The sequence below is a fragment of the Agelaius phoeniceus genome, chromosome Z (assembly GCF_051311805.1).
Source record: "Agelaius phoeniceus isolate bAgePho1 chromosome Z, bAgePho1.hap1, whole genome shotgun sequence".
In the NCBI taxonomy this organism is placed as follows: domain Eukaryota; kingdom Metazoa; phylum Chordata; class Aves; order Passeriformes; family Icteridae; genus Agelaius; species Agelaius phoeniceus.
The window spans coordinates 51,202,079-51,222,248 of record NC_135303.1 but is presented as its reverse complement, the minus strand read 5'-3'; the positions used below and the strand labels follow the sequence as shown (position 1 = coordinate 51,222,248).

The 20,170-nt window shown below is 39.0% G+C and overlaps 1 protein-coding gene across 1 annotated transcript in view; it reads right to left on the bottom strand.

Annotated features, from left to right (window-relative positions):
• ADAMTS19 (ADAM metallopeptidase with thrombospondin type 1 motif 19) overlaps positions 1-11,778 on the bottom strand; it is a 129,673-nt gene extending 117,895 nt beyond the window's left edge. Inside the window, exons 1-2 of the mRNA XM_054652295.2 lie at positions 11,639-11,778; positions 10,046-10,656 (exon numbers count right to left, since the gene is read on the bottom strand). Of these exons, the coding sequence (XP_054508270.2) occupies positions 10,046-10,656; positions 11,639-11,723 (696 nt within the window). The 5' untranslated portion in view covers positions 11,724-11,778. The remainder of the gene's footprint in view (positions 1-10,045; positions 10,657-11,638) is intronic.
• Between the last annotated feature and the right edge of the window lie 8,392 nt (positions 11,779-20,170).

The window sequence follows — 20,170 nt, the reverse complement described above, 5'->3', positions numbered from 1 at the left end:
TCCAAATAAAGTTGCTTATATGAAATAAGCAAAGGATTTATTACCCAACACGAAATACAAAGGAAAGAAATTATTTCCTTCCATTATTTCCCATGTAAAGGATTTAGTATTAAAAATTAAAAAATTCTTAATTTTTTAAAAATTAAATTTAAAAAAAACCAAAAAACCCTAAAGAGACATCCAAGAAATGTGTTGTTATTATTATGCTTCCTTAGATAGGTTACTACAGAGGAAACAGGTAATTGGACAGAAGAAGTGAAACATGCTGGGACTATCAGCCAGAAAGTGGAAAACAAAGCTTTTATATGCCAAATTGCATCCATTTTACTCTATAAATCCTCTTCCACTTTAAACTCACTCACTACCCTCATGTATTTCTAAATAAATATTTGAGGTGAGGTTCCATTGAGGTCACAAAGAGACAAAAGAGACTGGCAATCTCTTATTTAGACACAAAATCACCTAAGCAACTTCCTGTCTCCTAACTTACAATATTGTCAGTTCTCAGGTTTCAAAAGTTGTGCAAATTAGAAGAGTTTCACACACAGCTTCACAGAAACACACACAGACAGCTTCATGTTTAGGAGGATTTCTCAAAAGAAAATTAAGTAAGACCACAATTGAATATTAAGCCAATATGAGTCCCTCATGATGTCCCTTTTATGTCCTGTGTCCCAGTTCCAGAAGAAAACTAAAGTACTTCATACATGCCTTGAATCAGAGTTACATCTGAGTTTTCAGGGTTATAATCCAAATGCCAGGCTAATCTGACAAAAACAAAAAAAACCAACCAACTAAAAAAAAAAAAAAAACCACACACAAACAAAAACAAAACAACAAAAAACAAGCCGAAAAAAAGAAAAGAAAAAGATCATTCCAAATTGTTAGCACATCTGAAGCGTAGTTTAATATTTTATATAAAAGATGGCATAACTGTAATGGCTGTAGCTATCACTTGGGCACTTCTTCCACCCAGCATACCCTGAAGCCCAGAGGGACAGAGCAGGACATCTACTTTGCACTGAAGCATAAAAAGTTGTCCCCAGAAGAATTAACATCACGTGCAGAAATAGCTCTATTTTCCTTAACTTGCTACTATCTAAATAAGCTTGCCCTGACTTGACCCAGTTAAACTTCTGACATCTAATGAGAACTTAAGGTAGCACAGCTGAGATCATAAAACAAGCATATGCAATTGTTGGAAGATAATCACACAGAAACTAAATCACTTCACAAGTCAGTTTTGGGCACATTTCTACATTTTTGGATGCAAAACTCATTCAGAAAATAATTCTGACTGAAGTACTGGTAGACCCAAGAAAAACATTCAACAGCACAGGCTTCCAAAAAATTTTACTTCTATTCACTTACATGCAGATGTATGTATTATTAGCAGCTAATGTTAGGAGACTGATTTCTTATTCTAAATCAACTGTTCTAAAATTATCACTATTCATTCTTTCACTTCCAAATAATACTTATTGCTCATTTACGATGGCATATTAGAAGCAATGAAAAAAAAAAAAAACAAGACCAGATTGTCCAGGCAATGACATGTTAACAACAAAAGGTTAACTGAGCTGCTAACGCACTGCAGATGCACATCTGATCTTAGATCTAATATAGATGTTTTGCGCTATTGGTTTATAAAAATTTGACCAGCTACTGTCTGGATCTGCAATATAAGACAGATGCTCATGCTTGGTGTATTTCATGCTATTTCTACAACTTCTCTGCAAGGGAAAACCAACCAGCCCTCCTGCTATATCCCTGAAGTCACCTGAGAGATCTGAGTAAACCAAGGAAAGACACATACCACAGAAAAATGTCTGCAAACACCTCATTCTGCCACAAGTCCCAATCACTTTGTCACACTCCCTTCTACTGAGGTACTCCTCCTCATCACATAGCAAAGAGGTATGTTCACCATTTGAATACTACTTCTGACCACTGGTTTTCACAGACTCCTCCTGAATATTCTCACCTTCCATCAATCCCACAGCTCGAACACCTAATGCTTTCTCTTGGGTTTTTTTCCCCTATTTCCCAGCTCCCCCTATATTTATCTTATTTAGCATGAAGATCATGGATGCTGCTTTTTTTCCCCTGCCACATCCAACATTAACAAAATAATCTCCACTCTTGCAAGAAAACATTTTGAAAAGAAAGACAAAGAACAGTCCTTTTAACATAATATTACAAGGGTTGCAACATGGAGAACATTTGGTTCTTTTAAAAATCCTGGTTCATTTGCTAGCAAAGAAACAATTGGCAGATACATTAGATATATAAGCCAGGGATACATGTTCCTAAAAAAATGTTGGTTTCACTAACGTTACCATTTGTAGCTGGAAGACACTCAGTGCTCTGTCTTTTCTTTTTAAAGCAGTTAACATAAAATTAGGAGGCCAAAATGCCACTAATTTACTAATTTAATTAATGGAATTACCCAGATTTTCTGATTCACCATCTCACTTCTCTATCTTGAAAAGTAACCTTGATAATTTTATATGTTCATGACAATAGGTAGAGATCCCAGGTGATGCAGAGCAATCTCTTTTTTTTTCTTTAAATGAAGCCACTCTGGAGATAGCATATTTCTAATTTCTAATTATCACTCAGAAATATATTGCAAAGGAAGTACTTGTACTGAAACCAAGCCCTTTAGGAAGAAAGCAGGCCGTTATAAGCAGGATTGGAATCACAAATCAAACCTGTCTAAGGATAGAGTACCTGCATCATTGTCGGATAGCTCTTAGAAGAAAGGAGTCATTACCACATGGTCTGAGGCATGGTGGCCCAAAATCTCACATACCATGTGACAGTGTTTAATATTAAAGGAAACAGAGATTGTTACAGTTCAAAGGTAGTCTTGGCCTAAGTCAAACCTGATTTTCTAAATCTTTCAGCTGTACATTAACAATGCTGTTCGTATGTTTAGAAGACTTATCTTTCTTATGAATTAGGATGAGGTCTCAGATACAAAAACAAAAATCTAACCAAAAGATGTTTCATCCAGAAAGATAAAGAAGAATAGCAACAGAAACAAAGAGGGCTTATTCCTTTATCTTTACACAGATCTTTGTTGGTTTATGGCACTTAATGACAGTAATAAAATTTTAAAGGGATACCATCTCCAGTACAAAGAAAGAAAGAAAGAAAGAAAGAAAGAAAGAAAGAAAGAAAGAAAGAAAGAAAACAAAACAACCCTCCCCCCCACAACCTAGATCTAATAGTTCTGTTTGTAATTAACTTCCTGTTCAGCAAGTTTGTTAATAATGTTAAAAGTGTTTTCTTGTGCATATATGCTAGTTATTTCAGCTGGCCACAATCACTTACTCCATTTTACTTTTCTTGGGCTTCTCTACTGTGTGCTGAGTTCTGCTTCATTAGATTTTCCAGGTGATATTTTAATAAAGAGATTTAAATAGAGAGATTACAAACACAGCAGCTAAACTTTAGCTGGAGGCAAAAGTGTCTCTGCCTAACCGTGCCGTAGTAACCTCAAGTAAACAACTTGTTTTATTCTGTTGGAAACCAGACTTCCTACAGGGCTGGCTGCCCTCCTTTTTCATACCTTCCACTGTCATGCAAATCCAGGAGGAACAAGCCAGATGAGTTTCAACACAGACACTGAAAGACTTCATTCATCCAGGAGCACTACCGCATCTCATTGATTCTCCAACCTTTTGCAGAGGTAGAAAGCACTAATTTCTTGTCCAACGATTTATCTTCCCAGGATGTTTGTTTTGTTTTTTTTTTGTTCTGAGGGAAAAAAGACTTAAAACCCTTTCATAACAGAGCAAAGTTGCTTTCATTCTAACATTAACTCATGTCCTACCTTGCTCACCAATTTATACTGATCACAAATTTTATATTGCCCATTTAAGCGTGTTTAAAACACAAATAAGGCATATTTTAAAGTCAAAAAAGCAAATCTTGTTGAAGCTGTGAATTCTCAGTATGGGATACTCATAGAGTTCCCTCATTCACATATTTACTTCCGTCCCTCTCAGTAAAGTTTCCTTTCTCTAACAAACTCATAATGAAACAGTAGGCAGACTGCTTCTATTTGTTCTCTCTTCGTTTAAGGATCCCAGGAAGCTGGGTGAATAGGAGAGAGTTTGTACTTGATTTCATCCTGGCAGCCTGTAAGGATAATCCTATTGAATTTTATAATCCTCCTTCTGCAATGTCAAACTCTAGCATGTATGTATCATATGGACCAAAAAGACTGCTAACATTCTCTTTTCTTTACCCTTTTATGAAAAATTGTTGGTGATCTCTGTTTTCTAATGCTTACCACCAGCATAAAAGAAGCTGTAATTGTCTCAAATTTCTTTTGGAAAGCATCTGGTGTGGAAGTTACTCAATACGGATGTGTAACTGCAAGGGTCACTGAGGTGGGGAAGAAGGGGCACTACATTTGGTTGACAAAAGGCTGGGTATTTAACCCGTTTCAGCTTGCATGTGGGTACTGTATGATTCAGGATGTGTAATGGGGTAGTTGCATTCCAGCCCGATCGAAGCAAGAAGTCTATTTAAGTCTCAGAGCATTACAGGGAGAGCTCACATCCTGTAATAGCACAGGTTCCCAGGGCAATGTATGAAGCCCAAATGTATGAGTTGTTCTGACCACCTGCTCCCAGAGGCGGACAAAGGCAGAGATACTCACAAAAGCAAGAATTTAGCTTGCATGTCCACCACACAGCAAACAGACTCATTACTCCACTCATTACACCACATGCAAACAGCCTATTCGTCCTCAACCCATCAGATCCCATGCCAGGAAAGGAACTTTCCAGCAGATTAAATACTGCACTGCCACTGAAAGCTGTGCAACCAAAAGGAAGAAGTTCAGTATAGCTTTCCAAAACTTTTTGAAAATTCAAGTATACTTGCCATGTCAGGCACTACTCTCGTTACAGGAATCACAAGGAAGTGCAACAATATAATCACGGGGAGTTTTCCCATATAAAAATGTTGAAACACCAGGGTTAAAATCCCTGTCTAGGAAGAAAGATGTCAAAACACAGATTCACCTTTTTCTTAGGCTGAATCCTATCCCTAAAAGTAATTGCGTGCAGAATTGTAGGAAAACATAAACTTCTTAATAGATTTTACTACTATTATTCATTCCAATTTCATTCTGCTTGTTCTGAGACAAGCTTCAAAGTCAGACTGTCTTTCAATGGAGAGGTACAAAATAATAATTCCAGTTTTCTAGAAGCTCTAGTGTCCTGAATGAAAGGGACATGTGAAATTACAATATCCTAAGAAGTCTAAATATTTTTAATGCATCATTTGCCATTCAATTACTAGTAGTTAATAACACTAATCTTCAAAATTAATCTTCACAAACTTTGTATCAGAAGTAAAAAAAGACACGCATTTCCTGTAGAGCTGCTTTGGGTTTTTTTCAAATCTTACTGAAGTGCTATACAACCCTTCCATTGGCCAGTAAAAGGCACATACATTTTTCACATCCTTATTTACTTGTTTTATTGTAAAAGTAGGACATTACAATTAGAATTATTCATTGAAATGCTGCCCTCCAATGATACTTGGCACATTTCTTCATGGCACAGAACAATTGTCATCCATTCTTTTGATGATGCTGGCAGCATTGCTTTGGATAGGGCTATTTAAGTGAAGTACTTGTCTATAAACTATTGATCATTTTAAAACCTGCGTTTGTCACTGGCAGTGAGGCAGTGAGGCCTAATAAAAGCACCACACACTTCTGTAGAGAGCTCTTCCCTGCACTGGAGATATGCTAAGACTTGTTCCAACTCAAGTCACTGTGAAAATGCACATTACTTTTAATTGCAAATAGTATTTTACACAGATTCATCAGAACTATTAAATATGCTGTTGCTTGATTCACTTTCTGATGATCCAGTGAAAATCAGATGAACTTCAAAACTTCTCTCCAGTAAATTAACCCAAATGTCAATGTTGTCTTCTTAGGTAGAGCTCCAGAGATGCTCTTAGACAACTTGCAAGAAGCTGAGATGAACAGCATAGCAGAAGAAACTGCATTGTTCTGTCCATTCTCTGTCTCTACATTTGCTCCTGTTTGCACTTCCTGCAAGTCTAAACATGCTCCATTACTTTAGAAATAAAAAGCCATTCAGATCCTTTCTCAGCCTAAACAGAAATAGCTGTTCTCTATTTATTGCAGAATGCTTCAGTGAAAAGAAGAAGAAATGTTGGGGAAATCCCTGCCTGTCAGTACACAGCTATAGAGTACTACTGAAGGAATTAATTACTGAGAAAAAACTGTAGTCATACCTCTCTTTTTGAAATGAAATGAATAGGGGATAAAGCACATATATGCCACATTTACAGCACTCTGTGGTAAAAGCAGTGAGACTACTTCAACTTTCATTCTAGCAGTAGATAAAGATCCAGCAGTCTGATTTCTTAATTCTAAGTCCACAGTAAATTTCTCCTACAGCATGTTATACAAAATTACCATATATATATATATATATATATATATATATGTATGTATCACCAGCCATAAATAAAACTGTCCAATAACCTTTGACACAATTTTCTTCTTTTTTCAAATATTATGTCAGAACACAAGCAAACAGAAGAAACAACCATTTAAATAATTAATGGTCCAGCTCTTCAATTCATCACTTTCGAAGAACAGTCTCAGTGGCATCAGCAGGACTGTTTACACCCTGGTATTTGGCTAGCCATGAACAAGAAGTAGGCAGCATGCAGATGGAAGAATCCTTGGAAACCTCTCCTTATTCATCTTCCCACAGCACCAGTGCAGGATCCCAAAATGTACTCAGAGTAAATCTCACTGAACTTCAAAGAGATGTAAGCATCTACAAGTGTTTTACCAAGGAGTTGGAGAGGATTGTCACCACTGATCATGTGAGCTCTGAGACTGCTCAGGTCACCATGATGAACTTTCTAGATAGTCCATGCATATCTCCAATCTTTAGATTCATTACAAAATTACTGGTTCTTGATAAGTAGCTTAAAAAAAAGAAAACAACCACTATTGAAGCTCTCAAGAGCTGTGAAATAATATAGGGAAGCTTTAATGTTGAGATGAGCTTTTATGTGAGATGCTTTACACAAATGCAACCAGTGAAATACTCAAAAAGCACCTAAATTTCAGCTTCAGAGGGTAAGGTCTTTAACATCTGCAGCAATATTCTTCTTACTGTGTACATAAGTGGATTACTACACAAACCTTTTGTTCCCCGTATTTCCTGAATATCACTGGCACATGAGGTCGCTGTGCCTTCTGGACTGGTACCAGTATCCTATGTGGATGGTACAACAATTTGACCAAAGGCCTCTCTTTAATTTATGGAAGATGCAGTATCTTTTGACAAAACTAGTCCTACAGCAACAGCCACACATCTGTACTGCCAGGTATGACCTTTCCCTGCATATGATGGCCAAACCACTACACTCCTTCACCCTTTCTCCTGCACAGCATAATCACTGTTGTCTGTCAGACTACAGCTAATCTTTTTGGTCAGCAAAAAGACTCACTGAAAGGCTATTTCTGAAGAGCAGAATGGTGTAATCTAAGCTGCATATCAGCCCACATTTCACCTTCCAAAGTGTATGCAGCTTACTAAACCTAACCCAAGGTCTGCAAGGCTTTGAAATGAGAGTGCATCTAAGCCATTTGCATTTTCTCTGAAATGTCTTTATATTTAAAATGAAAAAATAAATTCTAATTCCAGTAACTAAAATCAAATATTTTTGGGGACAAGTTTCAATGTTATTTTACACGTTAAAAAAAGAAAATGTAGTTTGAAATACAGCTTGGCTCTATTTGCAGGTTCAGGCCCAGATGGAACATGGTAGAATATCCAATGCATGTTAGGATGTTTTTTCAATACTCTTGGAAACTCAGCAACTTACATATGTAATAGAGCCCAAGCAATGACTGAATAAAGAATGACAAATAGCTTAGGATTTGTTATGACAACTTTGACATAATAGCACTGTGCAATTTTTTTTAACTATGCCTGACACAGCAACACTCTCAGGAAGAACAGCTGCTTAACTATTTCACCACAAACAGGACAGTGCAGTTGAGGATCATGACAACACCAGTCAACATCAGCAACAGTTGACAATTTTATTTGAGATACACAGAATACTTTATGTTTCAGCTGCAGTTTTCTAGATGGAGAACATGATCTGGGCACATGCACACTTACATGGCCAAAGGCTTTGGAGTAAGCTGGTACTCCTAGTAAAGTCTAACAGAATCAAAAATTACTAATAGGGCTCTCTAAAAACAGGGATCCATCCAAAAAGTGAATCAATTTATATAATAAATCAGAGGTGTTACAGACATGCAATGATGTACATGGCTTTTGAGTAGACACAATAAAAAGGTGATAATTATTTCTCCCAATTTCTTTACAAAGCTTTTCTCATCTAATTTTACCCAAACACAATGTAGAAGGAAGTAAAACTCTCAAAATAAGAAAGAGCACAGAAGTCAAATGCTTTTCATGAACACAAAACTCTTTTACCCAATTGTTTTCAAACCACCATCAATTGACTTTCAATATTTTTCTCCACAATTAATTCTACTATCTTCCTTTGGAAAATCTGATGAAGTATCAATTAGATGCCAACCACTTAGAGTTGTGTGAAACTTGGTGGTTTCACTTTGCAGGAGTGCAGGCAAATATTTTATTTGGTGTCAATCCACCACTTTCAGTTTGTGTTGATTTTTGAATAAGTTCAAATAGGCAAATGAATAAGCAGTCAAAATTTCCACATTTTACCTGGTTTCTCTTCATGGCCATACAAATAAAAAGGCATATCTTCATGAATCAGCAATGGAGCAAGTCAGATGTTCAAATTCAGAAAGAAATACAAGGAAAAATCTATCATGAGGTTATGGTGATCTACACCCAAACCCCAGAATTATGGAGGATATTAACCCTCTCCAGCACCACTACTCTTCCTATTCTAAATTCTGTTAAGTGCTGCAAGACTGTGCATTTATTACGCTACATAAGGCCCCAAATGATAGTAGCCCCAAAATAATAGTAGCAATAATTGGGGTTTTTTAAGGTCCTGCCAGCATTCTATACCATCACAGGTAAACTTTTTTTTTCTTTCTACACTTTCCACCCACCTGCAAGTACCTTAGGATGACTGCTCTTTGGATCATCACTGCTGTTGTCAGTGCACCAAATTCTGCTCTCTATCTAGCAAAAATCATGATTGATGCAACAGAAATAATAGCAGGGGGGAGCTTGTTTTAAATAAGCGAAGTATGCCACAGAAATAATAACAATTGAAAAGGTCTGACTGTATTAAGATTTCTGCTGAAAACATACTCATTGCATTCTTCTGTGGAGGAGTTAAAAGGATAGAAGTCCCAAATTCTATTCTAAGTAACTACAGGTACCACTTGTGAGAAGCTGTGAGGTAGAGAAAAAAGGCCAAAGAGGTGAAAGCAAAGGAATAACGAAAAGGAGAAAGGAGACATTGGTAAAATATTGCTAGAAATAGAAAAGACAGAACAGTTTGAAAACTGAGCTGCAGAAGGAAGATAATTCAAATGAGGGAAATAACTTTAGAATACAGGATGAGAATGAAGAACAAATGGATTACAGATGGACTACAGGAGAGATGATGAGACAGAGAAAATAAAGGAGACAGAGCATGAAGGTATCTAATTACAGAACTCATTGAAGGCAAGATAAAATTACAGATGGAGATGAGAAAAGTTTAAGGAAGGATGGTGTAAGAAATGGAAATCCACAACCAGAAAGATACATATCTGGAAACAGGATAAATAATATCACCATTTTACAGGCTAAAGGCAGAATCAGGATTTCAGAAATGTTATGAGAAGTGTATGAATAGGAAAATTGTTAAAAAATGAAGTTAGGTACAGAGGTAGGACCCAAGATGCTACTAAGAAAGAAAGAAGACCTTAGGAAGGGAATGGGAATGAAAAGCAATAGATGAAGCAGGGACTTGGATGGAGGCCTAGGTGCTAGGCCAGGTGCATGCAAGGTCATCTTACCAGTCCACCACAGGTACTGAAGGAGGCAAAGGAGCCCGGGTAGCGGAGGACAGCACCACTGTAGTAACAAGCTCTCTCAGGTTGCGACTGTGTGGCACTGGGTGGACTTTTGCCCTCACCCCCAAGCCGCTCTTCCACAGCAAAGGCAGGAGCCAGGAAGCGGCTGTCCCTCTTGAGCAGCAGGTATAGCTCCCGAGCAAAAGCCGGGATCCTCAGCAGCACTTCATCTCCATCTTCTGTTGAAGGTGGTGGTGGGGGGGATGGTGGTGTTGGCAGCTGAGATGCAGCACCAGACCCCTGGGGCAGGGGGGACCAGTGGTAAAACTCCTGAGACTCATACTCATCCTCAGTGTCCTCTTCCTCTGCTGCCTCCCCTACAGCCTGCGCCTGCCCATCCACTGAGGAGGAGACTGAACGCACCTCTCGGGAGCTGCCAGCTGCTGGGCTAGGTGTGACTGGGCCACTGAAAGTGCTGCTTTGGTTCCCACTACTGGGGTCAACGTTGCAACCCCCACCACCACCACTGCCACCCGTTGGCTCCTGCTGGCCCGGGCTCCACAGTGCAGGGAAGACGATCTCCCACTCCTCAGTCTCTTCAGAAGCATGGAGACCTGTGAGAAATGCGGCAGATGCTTTAAATGGGTGGAGCACGGAACAGAATCCAGTGCCTGCTAAAAACCTTCCCCTTTGCCCACCACAAGATGGTCCTTCTGATTCCTAGACCAACAAGCATGCCAGACAAAATACAGTGGGGTTCATTTGCTCCTTTCATCTTGTCATTATGCACAGCAGGGGGGCCAGCTGCTGGATGGGTCTGTTCTGTTGATGTGTCTGGAACACACCAAGGTTCTGCAGAACATAGACAAAGCTGGGCCCCAAGCTGGGCAGAAGTTGTGTTTGTACCAGTAGCTGGGGATGTCCTTCCTTTTGATCACCACCTCCATACAAGGAAAGGTGCATAAATGTTTCATCATTTAGACAAAGCAACAACTGTTTCATATAGCTAAAAAAAAGAAAAAAACAAAATTGCTGGGGAAAACCTGAACAAATTTGAAAATTTCAACCTTCTTCTCAGCATGCTGTGGAAGACCCATTATGCCTCCCAAAGTTTGGCCAAATATACACACACACGCACCATGGCTGCACATACAAGTAGTAGTTGCATGCACATGCTGTATGATGATCATTCTTATAACGAAACTGAATTAGAATCACTTACTACTGATACTTGCATATCCCAAACACTCTACATCACAATAGTACCAAAGTCCAGCATGCCAGCATTATGTTTTCAAAGATCTGAGTACATACAACCTCCACTAGCCTGGGACAGGAAACAGTTTTATTTACACATTCATCGCACACTCTAGAAACAGCACAGCCAGGAGAGATGACAGGGCTGCTTGTGGAAATCAGGTCTCGTACAGAGCAGCGCTGCGCAGTGCACTCTCACAGCCAAGGCGCACATTATCTGATCACCCATCGCTTACGGGGGGCGGGCGCGGTTAACAATGGCCAGGTACCGCCACCGGCAGCCGCGGGGCGCGGAGGCCGCCCCGGGCTCGGCCCGTCCCGCGAAAGGCGCGCACTTACCTGCGCCGAGCCCGCTTGACAGCACGCACAGCTGGTAGAACACGCAGCAGACGCGGCTCAGGCGCATCCTTCCTCCCAGCGCCATCGGCTCCGCTCCCGCGGGACGCCGGCTGGCAAGACACGCAGGGCCGTGCCGAGTCGTGCCGCGCCGAGCGGGGAGTGCCGTGGGGCGCAGCCACCTGGGCGCCCGCGGAGAAACTCGGGAGAGCGCGAGTAGCGCGTCCCGGCGGGGCGGGCAGGCGGCACCGGCGGCGCGGGATGCGCAGCGCACGGCGGCCGGGCGCGTGTGTGTGTGTGCGTGCGTGTCTCTGTCTGTCTGTCTGTATGTCTGTGTGTGCCTGTCCGTATGTGTGCGCGTCTGCGTGTGCGTGGGTGCGGGCAGGCAGGAGCGCGGCCCGTGCGCGCACACAGCGCCCGGCGGCGGGCGGGCAGCTGCGCCCCGGCGGCAGCGACCGCGCTGCCCCCGCCCGCCGCTCGCCCCCACGGGGCGGGACGCGCCGGGCCCCGTCCCGTCCGGCCCCGCCCCGCCCCGCCCGGGCGGGCACCCGCCGCGGCCCCCCTTCCCTCGCCCCGCTACAGCCCCGCCGCCGGGCCGCGGGCAGGCGCCCGGGCGGGACCGCGGGCAACCGAGCCCCGGCGCGGGGCCGGAGACGGCGCTTCGCACCCTCCCGCCCCTCCCGTCTGTGAGGGGCGCGCACCGGTGCGCCCCGGCTGCGGGAAGGGTTCCCCTCATCCCCGTCGCCGGCAAGGCGCTCAGGGGAGCCTTTGCCTAAATTCAGGGAGCAGCAGACACTGACTGCTTTTGCCTAGTTTTGTGTAATTTGATTCTAAATTCCTTTTGCCCCCACCACGCAGCTCTCCATGGAAACCCATCACTTTCCACCCCGGCCCTTGTCAGCAGAGGAACGAGTAAATGAGGAGCTGAGCAAAAAGCTTTAGCTGCACATCTAGCATCAGCATGAACTGCAAAAGCAACAGGTAAACACGTCCCTCTAAAAGTCGGATTTTGTCGTAACGTCTGCTGCTTTACCTACTGTTGTTGGTGTCAAAGGTGATTGTTGTGCCTTAGGGAAGGCAGAGCAATCCAGTGCAGTGAGGAAAGCCATCTGTGCCGTTAAGGGGAAGCTAAGAAGTTGCAAGAATTCTTTCTAGAAGTTAGTTGTGTAAAATGAAAAGCAAAACATACAAACAAACAAAAATCACGTGTTACAGCTCCAAACAAAAAACACGTTTAGACTCCACAGAAGCCAAATGCAGCTGGCTTTTGGTCTCTGCTCTGCTCGATAGCTGCTTGAAACGTATGCTGCATGGATAGGTATTCCCAGCTGGCACCAAATAGTATTTTTTATTAGTTGTTTCATTTTTTAGGGTAAAAAGGTTATCATACGCTGGTCTTTTTGCCTTTTTCTTTTTCTTTTTCTTTTTTTTTTTTGCATTTGAGCCAACTAACACTGAGCAAAATCAGAGGAACTCAGTGAAAACAAGATGATTTGATTAGGAAGAGGGGAGCTTTTCAGGGTCGCAAACTGGTATTTGCCTGATAATTAGGTGACCTTAAAATGCATTTCAATGGAAGCTTTGTTTTCCAAATAAATAAAACATATGTACTAATTTACAGTGGAATTAGTTAATAGGCCGAATCCTGCAGCCTTTCCATAGCCACAACTATCCTTACAACTGATCAGAAAGTCCTGTAAAATGCAGTTTATAAGCTCCTTTGAAAATATTAGAAACAAATTCTTGTTTTATTTTTGTTATAAAAAATCAGAATGTACAGGCAAGATACAAAAATGCACAGAGAGGACCTTTGCTCTGCATACAGTTACATCACAAAATACATTAATAGTTAACAAGGGGGAATAAGGTAAAAAAGATATGGCATGTGAATGTACTTACTTTAAAACTGTGAATTGCTGTGACTGTTTCCAATCTGCTGAAGTTGTTGGTCCCTTTGGACAAGATTCTGCTTCTCTTGTTCACATGTATAATCTTACTAAGAAGACACAAAACACTGGTTTTGACAGTAAGGAGAATTTGGCCTTTTCAACACAAACTGCAAATGATAAAGACGTTTTAAAAAATTCCAGTTGAGAAAGACTTTCATGTGTTTGACTTCATCACCAGCCAAAGAAAAAAGTACATTTCCAATAATTCTCCACATATGAATACAGGGCAAGCTAAAATCAACATGGAGCTGCAGCAAATTTCTTTAGTTCATTTTATGTTTTGTTTTTATTGTTTCAATAGTTAAAGTAAAAATATAGGGGGAAGTTCTCTATTTTTACGTTTGGGGAAAGTGCACTATAAAATAGAGCCCCTACTGGTGTTCATTAGTTTTAACAGAGAGCCTGGTCATAGGTTAATGCTGGTAGACGATATTGTAGCCCACCACATGCTAACTGTAGTCACTGTGAGACTAGTGCAGGGAAGCCTGTGTCAAAGAGAATTAGAATTAAGGGAACAAAACAATTATTTCATACCGCATTTAGTTCGCAGAGAGAATAATATTGTATCTGTGTGTACTCTACAAAACACTATTTTCTTAGTCACAAAGCCATTCCAACTCTGCAAAATAGTTTTTATTCTACCAAAGATGTGGTATAGGAGGTGTTATTAACTATGCATTTGTAAAATTGGAAGAAATAGTATCTTCAAATGCAAAGAAAAATTGTCTGCTCCAGTAAATTCTTAAAACTGCATCACCCATCTGAAAGGTCAAAGCCTTTTGGCATTTCATGAGATTTGTGCAGAATCACAAATGTAAAGCATGTGTTAATTTGTAAAATACAATAATTATTCAGACCATCTCAAAAAAATCCACAGAAAATTAAGTAAAGAATATGTCCTTGTCAGTCCTTCCTGACTGGGATTAATCAACCCAATTTTGTTGAAATCAGTATAAATTTGGCAATTTCCTTTTGTTTAGTTCTCCCTGATGTTAAATTTACGAAACTGTGCCATCACTCCCTTAAGGAATGTCAGGTCAAGGATTTTACCAGTCCCCACCACAGGCTGACTTTCCATTTCTTCAGTGTGCCAAGGTCATTCATGATCACTAATAACACAATATAGATATCTCAAGCCATCTTTTGAAGATATCAGTATGATTCTTCAACTTTCACACCCTTCACCCCATGGTTTTATCTAAATCTGTGCTGCAGTTGCTGTCTTACCTTACAAAAGCAAGGGCCGAATATCTGTTTCCCCTAGACCCTCATTTCATTTACTATCTGTTAGGAGTGATTTATTTCTGAGGATTAAGGTAAGTATTGACAGATCATTCTATAGAATTCAAAATATCAGCTTCTAGCAACATAAACACCGCCATCAGTCAGAGACTTCCATTGGTTTGTTTTTCCTCCTTACTTAATCATTTAACTGTAAAAGCTCATACAAATTTATGCATAAAAAAGGGTTTTAAGATTACCTGAGCTTTTCATTATATACCAGGTTTCCTCCAGTAATTGTTACCAAAAAGCCACAAGCCTTTAATCCTCTTCACAAGGATATAGTTATAAATTATTTTTGCATATGCTTTATATGTAACTATTTAACTATGATACCATTGATTTTTAAAAAATCCTTAAGCATATTTGTTTCAGATTTTTACAACTTAAGAAAATATTCTGGATGGATGGAAGAAATCAATTCTGATTTGAATGGTGCTTACTACATTAAGGCCACATATCATATGTCCACTGAGATTAGAAACAGAAACTCACATCTTCCTGTTTCTGGGGTGCTTTGCAAATGTTATCTCAGCCTAAATAAACTTGTTTCAAAGGAGATTGAACAAAATATCTTCTGATGCAAAAGATACATGTGAACCAATGCTGCAAATTTTCTCTGCCTAAGAATGAATGAAAAGATGTTTTTTCCCTTTTAGAAAATGCTGGATTCCCTATCTCTTCAACTGAACAGTGAATTTCCACTTTCTACTAGCTCACAAACTCTGAACATTTAGTCTGTAATTCTATACCATTATTTACAAGCTCAACATGAAGGTTTATTTAAAAGATATGTATTTAAGATCACTTCAAAAAACTTCTTTTGCAGCTCTTACTGCAGAGCAAATCTTATGGTTACATCTGAACTCAGTAGTACAATCAGATGACCTGCTGAGTAAGATATGTGTCAAACTGTTGTGAGCTTAATACCTCCACTTTAAAGTGCATCGACTTTGAAAGGGCAAAATTAAGCCCATAGCAACTCAATGTCACTATGCCACACCACTACTTCTTATGATTCAGTTGAATTTAGTAAATTCAATTGAAGCAAAATTTACTCCCAAGTTGTTGCCTTGTGACTTCTCAAAGTCATATTGATCAATTTGGGGATAGTATTAGCTAAAAATATGCTGTCAACACAATATTTACCCTATTTATTTAGAATGCTTCACCAAGTCACCACTTCATTAGAATAGTCTTTCACAACTCTTTTATTATATCCTTTTAATTTAGTGATTTCTTTTTCAAAAAAAAAAAAAAAAAAAGCTTGGCAATTGTTTACATTTTGACAGAAAGCTGTACAATGGCAGGTAGTAAAGTACTCTACTCAAGCTGAAACCACTTTAAAGACAGCCAGGCACTCTGTGTGAACCTGAATTCCACACAGCTTTCCAAGCTAAAGTTTTCTGTCAAAGTGGAACTTCTTCAGATTCCTTAACTGAATCATCTAACAAGCAAATATGTCACCTGATCAATTATGGCAAACAGGCTACTTCAGAGTGATCAACAAATAGTTCCCATTTTTTGGAACATCTTAAAGGGGCAAGGCTTCAAATTTGAAGCCTGCAAGTCATCTCTTGGAGAAAAAAAAAATTAATTTCTAAGAATCACAGTATCATTTAGGTTGAAAAAGAACTCTGAGATCATCAAACCTTTGCCTTTAGAGAGTATAGAAAAGATGCTATAACAGAGGTCATTTATGGAGAATAATTCACATTGTTGATTAACATTGTATGGTTCTTCTTGACAATTATATTTTAAAATAATAAGTAATCATCTTTTAGAATGCATCTACAAAATAAAAATAGTTTAGAACTGTAGCATAATTTATAAATGTATATGAGCACATGGAAATGTTAACTACTGAAAAAAAGTAATTATGGAAAATACCCTTAAAAAGAGCTTAATGGACACAAATTTTCAGAGTGGAGGCAAGTCTTTCCCCAAAATAAAGATAGTGAAACTTAACTCCTCTCCAAACTGTAGGAGTAGGTTAGAAGAGCAAAGAAATTTTTCATCACTAAAAATGGTGGAAACGTTTCCTGTAGAAAAATTATCTCATTTGTAGCATTAGTATTAAAAAAAACCAAAACAAAACCAAAACCAAAACCAAACAAAACAAAACAAAACAAAAAAAAAAAAAAACCAAAACAAAAAACCCACAAAAACACCTAAAACTTCTTCTAATTCATATCAGAAACAAAATCAGAAAATTTGACAAGGTGACTTCATGATCTCTCTGCCCACACATCCCCCTACATTTAAAGGAGGTGGGGACAACAGGCAGAAATACACATCTTATAAGTAAAAATTTTTGGTAGGAACTGCAAACATCTGGGACTGAGTACAAAACTGAGCATTATAATAAAAGAAGAATTATTGGCAACTACATTAGTTTATTAGTGAACATTAGGTCTGCTATGTTTAAAATAGTAAGTTTAAAATATTCGATAAGCCAGTTATCCCAACCCTACTAATGTGTTATATCTGTTAATCAGTTATCCCAAACTCACTAGTCTGTTTCAGAATTTATTCAGGTTTAATTCAGAAAAATGGACCAATCATTTCAAGTTAGTTAAGAATACTGTCCATTGCTTCCGGAAACAATTTAGATGCTAAGTGGTACTACCATCATAATCTATGTTCAGCATTTTCTCTTCTGAAAAGAAAGATCAAACCCCCTACTTTTTCAGTCAAGGAATTAATATAACACAGAAGCCTATAAACTTGAAAAATGAATGAAGAATATAGAACTGGGAATGATAATATAAAAGGCACTGCAGGCAAATACGGTATGACATGAAATAAGGCTCCAAGAGATGTTTAAAAAAAACTGAGTAATTTCTAGAGTTTCAGACAGTTAAACTGCAGTTTATCAGTAGAGATGCACTATCATTTTTATTATGTAACAATATCTTTATTGTGCTGCTAACTCACACTGAGAAAAAGAAGACAGTGGGGAGGAGAATGGATCCAGGATCAGGAGAAGCAAATGTAGAGGTGATTGAGAACTGATTAGGAAATGAAACCAAGTAAAACAAGAGGGAATACAGAGAAGATCATGGGATTCCATTTCAAAAGCTGTAAGTAAATCAAAGGAAGCAGTCCATGCAGCAAGGTGATTTCCTCACTGTTTTGTAAGGTGAGGCATACAAATAGCCTTGCTTTCTGAAACATCTTTCTTTCTGTGTAGGTTTAAAGAAAGCATTCAATGACAGCTAAACAAAGACAATCACTGATTTCTAGGTATCAGCCTTCAGCTTCTTACCTATCTGCAAGCACTGAAGATGTCATAAAACCTTAGAAATGAAGGCACCTAGTCCCCCAGTCATTATTCATTTAGATGACAGTGTGAATATCCTATTTGCACTTTCCCTTGCCACAGAAGAGAAAGACTTCATTATAGCTACCAGATAAAAAGCAAACATTGTAGAAATGATTTATTTTCTCCTATCTAAAGGATTTATTCATAAGAACTGCTGTGTGGTAGCTTGCAGAACAGGCTGCCTTGCTCTTTTAGCCTCTGTAACTGGGAAACCCATTAAGACCACATGAGTTGTCAAAGTATACGGTATGTTACATACTGTATGAGTACTGTCCACAGGCACTCGCTTTGAAGGCAGGCCAATGGCAAACAGTGGCACCAGGAGACCAGCTAAAATATAGAGAAATGAAGGTGACAGCACATAAAACACAAGTTGTGCAAGACCTCTGTTAAACAGGCAAAAAGCCAAGAACGCATGGTTAAAGGGTTTCCAAGCTACTCTCTAGAAGTCTTTTGCTTGAACAGAGGTGGAAAAAAAACACTGGCATCGTATAAGATGTTCTAAGTTTTGCTTAATAATTCTTAATCTCTGCTTCACTCTCCTTCCCATTAGCTGAGACAGATAATCAAAGTGCAAAAATTGGTGTATTTAAGCAAGGTCAGGCTGTAGAAATAAACAAATGGACAAGCCACACAATGGTGATTGTGTCCCTGGCAAAACCAGGAAGTGTCAGTCAACAGAGAGCTCAAAAATCTCCATAGTGGAAGAGACATCAGTTTCTGTTTCCAGAGCTCCCTAAATATTAAATGTGCTATCTATCATTACTATCTAAAAATTTCAGTTATCCAATAAAATGCCAGAAAACTTTGTCAGGAAACTTTGGGATTACTTATAAATGCTTTTTCTGAACCAGCTGGTGTAAATCTGAGCCATGATTGCTCCTGATATTTCTTCCAGTGTAAAACCTTGACCAAGGATTTTACCTCCATGCCTAAATAGCCATGTAAACCTAACTCATGTCCAATATGAAGGAAACAGGTTTCTGTGTATTCAAATTAAATACTACTTCTTGACACCTGAGACTGATACTATATCACTGAAAAACCAGAAGGAATGGTTATCCTGCCAAAAAAGACTAGCAGTCGTTCTGATAATAAGAAATAAGTGAAATTTTCCTATGCCTTGAAATATTTCTGATAGAACATCAAAGTAATTGTTTATTGCTAATCCACTTATGTTGTGCTTAACCTTACTTTTAAAGGTCCCACTATCATAGCCTTATATGACCAAAAGATACAAAAGCATATTTTCATGTTAATTTTTGGTGTAAAAAGCACATAGACGCAAGCTAGCGTACTGTTGAGAGCTACACAAGTTGAGTTTAAAGTTACATTCATGATTCTATGATCTCTCACTTCCAAGCTGGTGTCCTAGATAGCAGAACCAGTTATTTTAATATTTATGCTAGGTAAGACAATATCAACCCAGGATATTATAAATTCAGTAATTTCATAAACAAGTAAGATCATAGGCACGTTTCCCCTCCCATTTCTTACCTTAATTTTGATGTGAAGGAAAGGAGAGGAGCAGGGTCTAGAAGCTTATTTTTAAGGATGGCTGATTTAACAAGATCAGTGTCAGTGTGACAGTTTTTCAGAGAAAATTAAGCTGACGTAATTTTTTGCACAAATCTTTTATACAAATTTTTCATAAATACACTAAGAAGATGGGCTTAAAGGGAAAACAGCATATTTTAAACAAAGCCTATCTGGCTTTTGCTGCCAAAAGAAAAAAAAGAATATACTTTAACACATAACTGTTACCCGGAAAAGGTAAATGCTTGCAGAATACAGATCAGAGAATGTTGATGGGTTGTTTTTTGCTTCAGGAAACCTGTGTTTGGTATTTGCACATTGGTGCCAAAGCAGCACCTCCTGTTTCATTCTAAATGTAGCAGGATTTCTTTGTACTTTACTTATCCCCTCATTCATCAGTCTGCACATATTAGAAGAAAGTCTTCCTTTGATCTTTGGAAATAA